General features: G+C 33.5%; 1 protein-coding gene across 2 annotated transcripts in view; it reads left to right on the top strand.

Moving 5' to 3' along the window:
• Window positions 1-12,733, top strand: part of LOC140059086 (uncharacterized) — a 30,310-nt gene extending 17,577 nt beyond the window's left edge. For both annotated transcript variants that reach the window (XM_072105987.1, XM_072105278.1), the window contains exons 3-11: window positions 209-373; window positions 780-952; window positions 1,662-1,734; window positions 3,028-3,136; window positions 3,561-3,705; window positions 4,672-4,868; window positions 7,026-7,180; window positions 7,574-7,690; window positions 8,294-12,733. In XM_072105987.1, coding sequence (XP_071962088.1) covers window positions 209-373; window positions 780-952; window positions 1,662-1,734; window positions 3,028-3,136; window positions 3,561-3,705; window positions 4,672-4,868; window positions 7,026-7,180; window positions 7,574-7,690; window positions 8,294-8,812 — 1,653 coding nt within the window. In that variant the 3' untranslated portion in view covers window positions 8,813-12,733. The remainder of the gene's footprint in view (window positions 1-208; window positions 374-779; window positions 953-1,661; window positions 1,735-3,027; window positions 3,137-3,560; window positions 3,706-4,671; window positions 4,869-7,025; window positions 7,181-7,573; window positions 7,691-8,293) is intronic.
• Window positions 12,734-12,751: the final 18 nt, after the last annotated feature.

The following is a 12,751-nucleotide window of genomic DNA, read 5'->3' as shown; positions in this document are numbered from 1 at the left end:
TAATTTCAAGGGCATCCCAGTGAGAACACCTCCCCTTCTATCTCTCCCTCCCCCAAGTGAGGACATCCTCTTTCATCTCCCTCAGTGGTGAGGACCACTCCACACCCCAAAATTCAGAATATACCCATGGTACACACAAATCTGATTGTGTTTCTGGATACATGTAACAAATGATACTGATAAATTGTTCTTAACATTGTAAACATAGAAATTTATGAAGGCACACTCAGCTGAAAATGTCAGCCCGTCAAGTTCACAAGAAAGGAAAACGCATATATTAAACACATTAAAAGAAGACAAAGAAAATAAGATGAAAAAGAGGAAAGAAATTGATGAACGGCTTAAAGTTATGAGTAGTGCCATTAATAGAAAGGTATTTAGAAAAAAAATTATTTTGTCTTTATTTAATTGCATGTCATGGGTTGGCAAAGAAACCTATGCCAAAATATTGGATAGGGCACCCCCTGCTGCTTGCTCTATGCATTTTTGCTCAGTTTCTAAGAAATTTATTTATTTCTACAGTAAACCCCTCCTTTGGGACACCCTTGTTCAGTGGACACTTGTTGATGAATATATTTTAATACTACGGACACCCAAATTAAGGGGGGACACTTTTTTGGTGGTGTCTTCAAATGTACAGTACTATCTGACCAATTTGAGAGAATAGAATGCAAATCAAACACAGTCATGGAAAGACTTCAGAAAACTTGGATTCACAACTTAATTCGAAGTAAGTAAACTTTTGTTCAGACGTTAACAATTATTAATGTATTTTCCAGAGTGATGAATTGTCCAAAAAACAGGCACGGCAGCCTGCAAGGTCCATTGACAAGTTAGAGTCTATGATAAAGAGACTAGAGTACCAGCTGGAAAAGAATCACTTTACCGTACGAGAAGAAACGAGGATCGTACATGAAATAGACCGTCTCAAAAGATCCAAGAAAACTCTTAGGTTAGTAGTAAACAAAAAATATTTTACTAAACAACTTTGCTACAATAAAAAAAATGTTAATATTGAATACGGTAGCTGATATAAATTGAGAATTGTCTGGTCTACTGTCTATCTACTGTAATACACCTTTTACACCAGAATTTTTAGGTCAAAAGGTCATCCATACATGATCAATCATTGCTTTGTTGCTATGTAAACAAACAAAATAGAGGGCGGTATTTACAATTTTAATGTGAATAGGGTCTCTCCGGGAGTTATCAACGTTTTGAATGGTCACAAACTCTGGGGTGTCTCTGGAGATCACTGCAGAGTTTGGTGTGAAAGGGGTAGAATTTGGCCTTCCAGTATAACTACCTTCTGAAAATGCAGTCTTGTCTTAATTGTAACCCTTTCACTTTGTTTACCATAATATTATGATTCTATGTGAACTTTCGACTAAATGCACTCATGGTCTTTCAAAGCTGCCATTTTCAGAATTCTTGCTATTTTTTCATTTCCATATCTGTCTATTCAAAGTTTTACTGCAATACCATATTTGGAATTAAAGCCATGATGACCGAATAAGGCATATCCTGTTTACATTGTTCATAGATCAATTCTTATACCCTTGTTGTAAAGTATTCACAATATCTATCTATGAATTACTGTAATTCTCAATTAAATACATACTTAAAATATTTTGTATATACTATTATTTCTGTTTATTCAGGGAGTATATAGGTGAAAAAGAAGAACTCGATGTGGAAATAGCAAAGAAGAATAGATTAAGAGCAGAGAGGGAAGTAAGTTAGTTAAATTTTTAGAAAAATAATTTGTTTTAAGCATGGTATCATCATTATTATGATGTTGCTCAATACAGTAAAATTTAATTAAACAACACTACCCTTGTTCGTTCATCCGTGTAAATAAAAAAAAATGAGTTGGGATAGACAGACCAGGAATTGCTCTTTTATTGTGGACTGACAATTTCATAATAGGCCAAGGCCAGACAGACTCCACCATAATGTGGTTAGTGGTTTGTGGCTTTTGGCACAATGGGTAGCAGATATTGTTTAGTATATTGTGATTACCTACTCTAGTCTAAGGTCGTGTTCGTACGGTGGTTAAAATAAGCGCTTAATTTCACCCATGCCTCGGGTTATAAATTGAGCGTTGTTCGTACTTGAAATATTTAACCGCTTAAATGCTTAATCGACGAATCACAAACCGGAAATTACGTTTTAAGGTCAGTTGTCTTTACAACCTACAACCCCATTTTCGCACGCTAGTTTCGTGTTGTATATTTTTTACTCGCGATCTTTCTTTACAATAACAATTACTTGCTACCTTTTACACTGCTTATCCTTGCGACAAACCTTATGCCTCTTAACGCCGATAATCCTGCCGAAATATGCCTTCTCCTGACGACCATTATTTTACTCATTGACGAAGAATTTGAGCCCAATGTTACACGACGGAAACACCACCGACCAGCGGCTCCCCGACCAGCGGCTCCCCGACCAGCTAGGCCTACTAAGCGGTCTACACCAACAAGGACAGCACCAGCTGACGATCGCTCTCGAAGCGTGTATGGAAGAGCTTCGTAGGAGAAATGACGGGCCTAGGCAGCGAACGTTTGTCAAAATTTGACACATTGCCTCTATCGGAGATTTATTATCCTCGAAGGCCGAGTATAATTGGATTATCGCTGAAATAACCTGCAAATTTGGTGAACATTTTACCTCGAATTTTTTGTAGCCTGAGGCAAAAGTTAATTGGATCACGCGAACGGAAATCGGGAATAAGCTGGTATTTTCAACCCCTACGAACAGGCCCTAAGCCTATTGACACAAGCTTCACATCAAGGATCACGGACATCACCCCTTATACTATTAATTAAGCTCTTTCTACACTATCAAACTTTATGTGACAAAAAAATGTGATGTGCACATTATGGACATGGTGATGTCATTTCACTACCATATTTGGGCATATCACTACCATATTTGGGCACAGACACCTTTCTTGTCAAACTAGTTTGATAGTGTAAACAGAGTTTTGGCATTATAATTAACTATGATTTTGTTTTGAAACAGAAACTTTTCAAAGAGATTAGTAGGGTGAGTGAAGAAGAGCATAAAGTCAAGAAACAGCTGAAAGAAGTGCGAAGCCAGGCTACTGTAGAATGCACTAGCCTAAAGAAAGGTAATAAATGAGGGCTAGAAAAGAGATGCTATAACATGCTTCCTAATGTCCTTGGTTAAGTTTATACATGCTTTGTCCAATACATGCATTTGTCTAAAAAACTGTGATGTGTCCCCTATGTGCACATGATGATGTCATATCACTACCATATTTTGGCATATCACTACCATATTTGGGCACATCACACTTTTTTCATCAAACTAGTTTGATAGTATAGACAGAGAATTACGAGTATAGCAGAATTTATTTATTATTATTTTATACTTATAGCTGTATTTCTCTAAATGTAAAAAAAACTTGGGCGGAGTCATTCTCTCTTGACCTTTGACACATTCTATATATATATTTCGAATTCCATGATATTGTCAGTATATTTCTGCACCATCAATAAATAATGTTAATAGTTTCTTAATGCTTCTTGTAGAAATTGATGAACTGTACAGCCAAAAACGAAAAATTCAAGCAAACTATCAAGTTGAGCTAAAGCAGTTCCACGAACAACGTGCAATGCTACGTGAGCAAAACGAACGACAGAAGACACTACAACGCGAAGCGAAACACAGAGAATTGTAAGTTTGAAAACAAAAGTGATAGGATAAAATAAAACAAATACCGTTGGCATCCAAAAATAAAGAATTGGAAATAATACCAGCAATGAATATAGGGGATGTCATAATAAGGGTTTGAAAAGTAAAGGGATAACCATATTTGGAAAGTAAAGGATAACCATATTTGGAAAGTCAAGCGTGGTTCCCACTAGTGACGCAACGCAAGGACGTAACGCAACGCAAGTGAATTGACCAATCACAAGCGATGGCTTATTCGCTTGTGATTGCTAACTGTTTATAACTTCGCTTGTCATTGGTTAAAACGCTTGCGTTGCGTTTACGTCCTTGCATTACGTTCTAGTGGGAACCAAGCTTAAAGGATAACCATATTTGAAAAGTAAAGGATAACCATATTTGGAAAGTAAAAAATAATCATATTTGGAAAGTAAAGGATAACCATATTTGGAAAGTAAAGGATAACCATATTTGGAAAGTAAAGGATAACCATATTTGGAAAGTAAAGGATAACCATATTTGGAAAGTAAAGGATAACCATATTTCGAAAGTAAAGGATAACCATATTTGGAAAGTAAAGGATAACCATATTTGGAAAGTAAAGGATAACCATATTTGGAAAGTAAAGGATAACCATATTTGGAAAGTAAAGGATAACCATATTTGGAAAGTAAATGATAACCATATTTGGAAATACATGAATAATGCCCAAATAAGGCATATCCTGTTAATGTCCATGTGATTAATTGAATTACCATTTATTCTTTGCTTTATTATTATTATTAAAATAAATTTCTAATCATTTTTGTTTTATTTTTAATTGTTGTCAACTGTTATATTTTCATGTTATTGTTTTGTCAAATTGTATTGTACTGATGATCAGCTTTGGCCGAATGAACCATCCTCATTAAATGTTGTTGAAATAAAAAAAAAAATTATTTATGAAAACATTTTTTTTTCTTAAATTTGTAGAAAACAGAAAATTAAGGAACAAGTTTCCGAGCCGTTCTCCTACAAGTTAAAAGTTTGCAACATATTAAACATCTACCTCGTAAGATGCAGAAGTGATAGCACTGATTCAGGGCAAAACCATACTTTAACAGATAGGAACTCTCTCTTCGTACCTCCCATTCAAGATGCTGCTGCTAGCTCTAGTCATTTTCCAACCAGTAAGTATTGTAGTGCATTTCTCTATCACATTTTATAGGCCCATGGTTCAACACCAGGGCCAGAATCAATGCTTTCTGTGATCTACAGTGATTTTAGCGAATTATGGCGGCCATCTTTTCCTAGATTTTGATTTTATTTAACATACGATACGATAACCATATGTACAGTATTATCAACAACGAGGTACAAATGAAATTGGTTTGTTTACAATTTGATTTACATACAATTATACAATGAATACAAAAAAAAACCATGTGATCAATGAATCTAAAGAGATCTTATAAACTTGCTATTAAATACAAGAATAGAATTATAAACAAATGATTGTCAGCAATGTTTAGTGTTTTGATTCAGAGTGATCATTCTACCAGTTTGGCTAAGCTTAAAGACACCTTCCCTACGTTTTTTAGATCTAATTTAAGATCACAAACTATATTTAATGTAAAAATAATACTATATGGTCCTATTGCGATAACTTTTTTCGTCTTTAAATGGTTAAAAATGTGTAAAATAAGTCGATTCTAATAATTATAGCGGCCCGCTATAAATCCCAAAATGCATTGCGTGCGGATTGATATTTTTGTTTTTCTTCTGTAATTCACCCACTTTTCGATCGATTGTGAGGCCAAAACAAATGGAAGACTCCTAACTTTTCAGCGAAAATACCGGGTTTTCCCCAATTTGTATCAACGGACTCTGGCAAAAATAGAAAGACAATTAATGCAGCAACTAAACAACGTCAGGCTAGGTATATAGCTAGCGTACGATGTTCGTACGTTACCGATGTTTACCAGCTAGGCCTACAAAACTAAGCCTAGCTAGGCTAGGCCTAAGACCGCCCACGAGAGGTCAGTCGCCGCGAGCTACTTACTGTAGGTAGTGCATAGTTTGTCACTTTTTATCATAATTTACCATAAAACGTACATTTAAGACAAGGAATGATCTGGTTTAATGTTTTTAAAGTAATATATATGTATTATTTTTACAAAACGTCACAAATTGTAGGGAAGGTGTCTTTAAAGAATTTATTTAGAGGGTGATCAGGAATGCGATCGGGATCCTGAGATTAGTAAAAAAAACACCTATATTTACCCACCAAGTGTTTCATATATATATATATATATATATATATATATATATATATATGTAATTAATTACTGTTCCTTAAAGATGTCCTCACCAGAGGGAGACGTGGTGGGATGTTGTCCTTGCCATGATACAAATATCCTCATCAGAAAACAAAAATCCACTGTATGAATATGCCCTTCTATGTAAACCTACAGAAACATATTCAACATTCTAGAAATAAAAAATTGTTATTTATAGAAATAGGAAACAATGTAAAACCAATGAAAGAACAGTCAGGAACTTTCTAGTAGTATATTATTTATAGAAACAATAAACAATTTGGATTTAAAAATAAGATATTGATTATGTACTTGGCTGTCTGTCTGTCTGCAAGATTATGCCAAAACAAGTTGTGACTAGTCTTAAGCTCTGTCTACACTATCAAATAAGTTTGAAAAAAAAAATGTGATGTTCCCAAATATGGTAGTGATATGACATCATCATGACTTGACACCTTGTCTCCTTTATTACCAAACTGCTATGCTAAACAAACTGTAATGAGTCATTCCTTAACTGGTTTAGGTATCTTTAAGTGGTTTCTGTTTTTTTGTTTTTTTCTTGTCTTTGTAGACTAATTACATGTGAATTTGTGTATCAGCCTTGTGCTGCCATTTATGTTTTTATATGCAATTGTTGAAAAATATACCTAAGAAGAAGACCTAATGCTTTGTCTACACTATCAAACTTTATGTGAAAAAGAATGTGATGTGCCCATATATGGACATACTGATGTCATATCACTACCATATTTGGGCATATCACTACTTTTTGTCACATAAAGTTTGATAGTGTAGACAGAGCTTTAGTACACTGAAGACTAAAATAGAATGATGGTACGCAATCAATAGTGATCTATGAGATTTTCTTACATTATGCTTTTGTTATATCTTAAATACACTAGTGCTCATAAACTTCATATCATATAAGAATTTAAAAAGGATTTTATTGTTGTGGTAAAGTTTTTTTTTACACTGCTGGAAAAAACATACAGTTTTCCCTACTAAGTTTATTATAACCTCTTTTAATAGATACCTCACTTTCAACATCGTCCTCTTTTAATGAAGATGTTGTTCGTGTCATTATACGCAAGAAGAACGAGGAAGATGAATGGATGTTTGCTGGTAACGTGACCAGGATGAGGAAAAAACAAGCTAAGATGCGCAACCGAAAACCGTCATGGAGGGTATGCTTAAAAAGATATATATATATATATATATTTCCCAATAATGCAGGATATATATCATCACATATCATACATTAATTATAACACACCTGAGTAGATTCTGGTCATTTGATTGGATAATAAATGAATGCTTTATATGTGTGCAATGGAACAAATAATTTCATTTGGTAAAAGACGAAATGTTCTTTTTTCACCTCATGAAATTATTTGTACCATTGCATTCATAAACATTTATTTTATTATTTGTATAATATTGAGACTTTCATCTCACCAGATTTCATACTGAAACTTTTGTTTTTGTTTGTCAGTTTTGAAAATAATTGATTAAATTGTATGCTTAGTATAGTATCTCAATGAAAGAAAAGTCTAAGCAGTTTTATTTTTTACTTTCAGATTAAGAGCATCAGTCATCCACCAGACATTTTTCCATTGTTTTCTGAAGTAGGTCTGACAGCGCCCTCATCAGTTGGGGATGTAGCTGATGTACTTGCTCAACTACAGAAAGTCAAGGTAAAGGGAAATGTTATACAGTATCTGCAGAGTGTCTGTAGAATGCATTATGGAGAAAATGTCGTCTCTCATCTCAAATTCAAAATAAATATGTGGTCTAGAGTATATCTATATTATAAGAGAGGCATTTATATGTTTGCTTCATTGGGATATCAAAATGACCAGAATGGTCCTGGGAAGGTGCCATGTATTTATATAATGGATTTAAAATTTTGATTAATGTTACCATATCTTAATTTAATATTTTATTTTTTATACAGATCATGAATTTAATTTTAATCAGACTTATTCTTATATGATGTTTATATATTATGTTTTTGTAGAGGGCCTTTCAAGTCAGCTGTACATTTGTAGTGCAGCTGTTAGAGATACCCTCGTGAAATAAAGTCAAATGAATAAAATAAATGAGAAAAATTGTCCACCATCTTGGATCCAAGATGGCAGCCATAATGGCATTCTTTTGCTTTGGCAAGTGTATATCCTATTCAAACTATAATAGGTTTATATATAATTTTTTCAAGCTATTTCTTGAATGGTATTTAATGCAAAAACCTTAATAAATATCACAATTTTTTTGTTATATATATTTATTTATATTCACAGGATCAGTATGAACAATGTTCACGTAAGAAAACATCCGACGCTGGAAACACAGGAATTGATTCTGGTACGGCATCCAGCTCTGAATGTTACTCCCCAAGTACAGCTGAAATGGTACCTGATTATAAGAAATATGGTTCTATACAAAAATCTGAATTAAATGACGGTACCGATCCAACGAACAATGAAGAGGATGATATTGATAGTGTGTTTGACGACAACACCGACAACATTGTGTGCGCTGTTGACGAAGATGATGACACATATCAAAAAGGGGTGTCAATTATACCAAGTTTTAAGATTAACGACGAGCGACCTCAGTTAAAGTTAAAAATCTCAACCAATCATTTCGAGTCCGAAGTTTCACTGCCAAAGCAATTTCAAGACCAGTGTACATTAGAAGCTACCGATGCCTTAACTAGCCAAGATGTTACTCCTACTGAGGATAGATTCGCGTCTGAATTCGAGGCTGAGAAATTACTGCCAGAAGACAATGTGCTTAAAGTTGGAACAGAGTTTTGATGACAATTTATGTGTCAAATGTATGTTAATTACTAATAAAAGCCTAAAAGCAGTGGCGTAACAGCGATGAGGCCTTAGAGTTTAAGGGCCCTCTGAGCATGAGCAGCCTGATGCAAGTATCCAGCCTTTATGAGTGCTAAACCAGGGCCTTTTCCCCCCGCCTTACGCCACTGCCTAAATAAATTTTGTTACCAAAGCACAGCATCACTTTAAAAACATGGTCAGTAGGTCAGATTATTTTTTTTTGGTGATTATATTGATGACAAAAATAATTATGCAGTCTTGCTAAAAAACTAGGGCAAATTTGAAAGTAACATTATAGAGGGCGCTATAGAAATTTAAATAATGCATGGTATCATGGAGGTATAATGATGGTATTAAAGAAAGCTTAATGCTTAATTACTGTACCTAGATTTTACGAAATTTCAGGTCGTTGGGCCTAGGCAACATAATTTCTTTAGGCTTAGCCTCTAGGTAGTGCAAAAATAAATGCAAGATTCTCTCAAAAACTGAGTTTTAATGTTATGCTAAGTGTAATACCTATTCACACATACAAGATATGATATATGTTACACTGAGATGAATGTTACGTCGTGTGAAAGCACTTTTTGTACAGCCTGTATTAAGTATAAGACTTAATACACAGATTTTACAATTTTATTAAATGCATGAAATATGTGTTTAGTTTTGTTACATTCTCTTGTATGTGTTGATAGAGTATACACTAGGAATCTTAACTTATGTAAAAATAAATTATATATGTATATTTTAGCTTTCATGCAAATGTTGTGTGTGGTATTTAATTGGTTTCTATTCTATACTTTAAAAATAATTCAGACAGTCATTTGCAAAACTGAAGAAGAAAATTGTATTTGTTAAATTAAGCAACACTAGAGACAGGGTTGTATATTGCAAGCATTTTGTTGTTGCCTCTCTACCCAGGAGTTTTAATTGGTTCAAAGTGTAATTAAAATGTATAAAAATACCCTTCCATTAATTGTTTGCCCCCGCCTGTGTGAAACCAACCTGCGATGTTTGCAGCACTGTTGCGTCATCGGTTCCCACTTATGATTACGCAATACAGTACTTTGCATCGATACGTAGCTACATTGCATTGTTTCATGAGTGGGAACCATGCTTAAGACAAAATCACTCCCTAGGTGTAATAAGGCTTGGGTAAAAAATAAATAAATAACACTTGGCAAGGGATGCTCCAATCTGTTCTTGTAGTAGTTGTATGGCTATGATTTTAAGAAAATATAACATAATTCAAAACAAATATTATTTTGTATGTTACAAGCATTCCATCAACCAGGAGAATAGTTGTTCTTCAACATTTATCTAGGCCTTATTCTCCATGGACAGAGAATGAAATAATAAAAGTTAGGGTGAAAATGGTCATGTTACAAGAGTTGTCAAACAATACAGATTATCTGATAAAAAGTTGGAAGCCTTTTGCCATTTTCCCCCTGACTCCGATTCTTTTTTTGAAATCATAGCTGTATTCTAGAATTTTGCTCAATGTTATGTTTTGCAAATTTTAAAATGTATGAAGCTTTATTATTGTATGTTTTTTTATTCAAGTGGTGAACCTTGACCTTAATAATTAATTTAATCAGTAAATTTGTTATTGTTTTCTAATATGAAACATTGTCTAAAGCTCTGTCTACAGTGAGTGGCCGAGCGGTTAAGACAGTGGAACCGTAATCACGTAGCCATAACATCGGCATGGGTTCGAGGCTCACTCACTCTATGGTTCTGGTGGTAGAACGAGTCTTCTCGGATAAGGACTATAAACCGTTGGTCCAGTGTACACAACTTGCTCGTGTGCACTTTAAAGAACCTAGTACATCTTTCAAGACGAGTAGGGGGTTACCCCGGTGTAGTAGTACATCACAGCCACTGATCACCAACTGGGCCCTCTGGGAGATCAGTCTTTGACTGAAGAGGTCACCCAGTATAAAGATAAAACAAACAAATACACTATCAAACAAGTTTGATGATCAAAAGTATGATGTGCCCAAATTTATTTATTTTTTATCATCTTTACTGAGGGTAGCCTATCCAGTTTCAAATAGAACTGTTTAGGGCCCTCGAATAGAACTGATCATTTAGGGCCCTCAAATATGGTTGTGATATACTGACTGTACTTAAATATGGAACGGTAGTGATATGACATCATCATGTCCATATATAATATGGGCACATCAAATTTGTTTGTCACATAAAGTTTGATTGTGTAGACTGAATATGAACCTTAGCCCCATAGGGATCTGGTTATTCAAATTGTAATAAAAATGTTTACAGCATGTATTCTTGCTTAGATACTTTAGTTATGTTGGTGGTACAGTTATATGCTATGTTAATTAAGGCCAGTAGAGTCGGTTCGTATCGAGTTGCTACTAAAGTTGCAATTAGGGTTAATAATAATTAATAAAGGTACTTATTAAAGGGAAATGACTGACGACTTTCGTGTGATTGGTTAATTGAAACTGGGTTTCTATAACACATTTGATTGTATTCTTGCCATTTGATTGGTTAATTACGGATCACTTACTTACTTCAGTAAGTAATTACGCATCACGTTTATGCTTGCAATTGGTCAATCATACATGCATTTATAAGAATATATTTTTATGAGTTGGATGAAAAACTTCATATTCAACTAATGAAAATATTCGTTCCATTGCATAAATAGAACATTCTGTTGGGCAAATTTATAATTTGGGTTAGTGATTTCGTAATTGCTAAAATTACTGATGAGAATCAAAAGAGTCATAAACATTAATATTTATTCAAGATGTTAGAGCAATTGTTTTGTATGTTAAAGGTAATCATTAGTGTATCTTCGTGAAAACACAGAATCCAGTTCAGATGTGTAATGGGTGTAGTCATGCTAATGTCACTCCGTGGCGCCATCCACAACTTGTTGATGCTGTAATAAATTGTATTGATATGAATTGTAATTAATATTTTAATTATTCATAATGAGGATAAATGTGAATTGTAGTAATCCAGAATGACTCCATTATTTATTTTTTGCTGCAGATAGCACAAAATGCTGTTATATTTTAGGTTAGTTGATCATAATATAAAGAGTCCAATTTTTATGTAATATTTATCATTGAATACATTTTTCCAAACAAATCAGTCTTGATTGAACAACATTTTATTCTGTATTTAAGTGGAGTAGAACTTTCTGTCCGTTTTAAATGATTTAACTTTTTGCTTATTTTATTTGAAACATACACACACACAGTAGTTTGTCTTTTTGTTTATAACTACTATTATTTATACAAGTTTTCAGTTTTATACCCATTTGAAATTTTCGAACCACTAGTGAGGTTTTTAACAAAAACTAAGTAAACTATTAAAGATATATTGTCCCCCTGAAAAAATATTTTTTTATTTTGACAAAAAATGTAATCAAAAACATTATTGACTGGCAGTTGAATTTAACCATTTATTTTGTATTTTTATAAGTGAAAACATTCTTTTTTTAAATTAAAATTATAGATATTATTTATGTTTTTTTGTTATCAAGTTCTAATCTGTAATTGTGTTCATGTACCTCATTTCACTCACAAAGCGTTACAAAACGTTATATGTGCGAGAAGAGAAGCTTCTAAGCTCAACATGCACCTATCATATCACCAAGTTTATACACACTGGTTTGCGACCAGGCATGTTTAAACTCTTTTGCTAGTGTTGGCGTTTTATCTGTTATCTTTTTTTTTTCGTTTTTAATTTTTATCAGTTTTTTTTTCTTTTCAGTTAACAGTGAACAGTTTTAAGATATGATGTTAAACTACTATATATTCAACTATATTTTTGAATTGTAGATACTGAATAAAATATAATTAAATGAAATTTATTGATGACTTAAGTTAATGAACAATAAATTGACTGATTCAGTTTTTATTTGTGTTGTTTGTGTAT

The sequence above is a fragment of the Antedon mediterranea genome, chromosome 1, assembly GCF_964355755.1.
Source record: "Antedon mediterranea chromosome 1, ecAntMedi1.1, whole genome shotgun sequence".
NCBI classification, from domain to species: domain Eukaryota; kingdom Metazoa; phylum Echinodermata; class Crinoidea; order Comatulida; family Antedonidae; genus Antedon; species Antedon mediterranea.
This window is presented reverse-complemented; position numbering and strand designations above follow the sequence as displayed.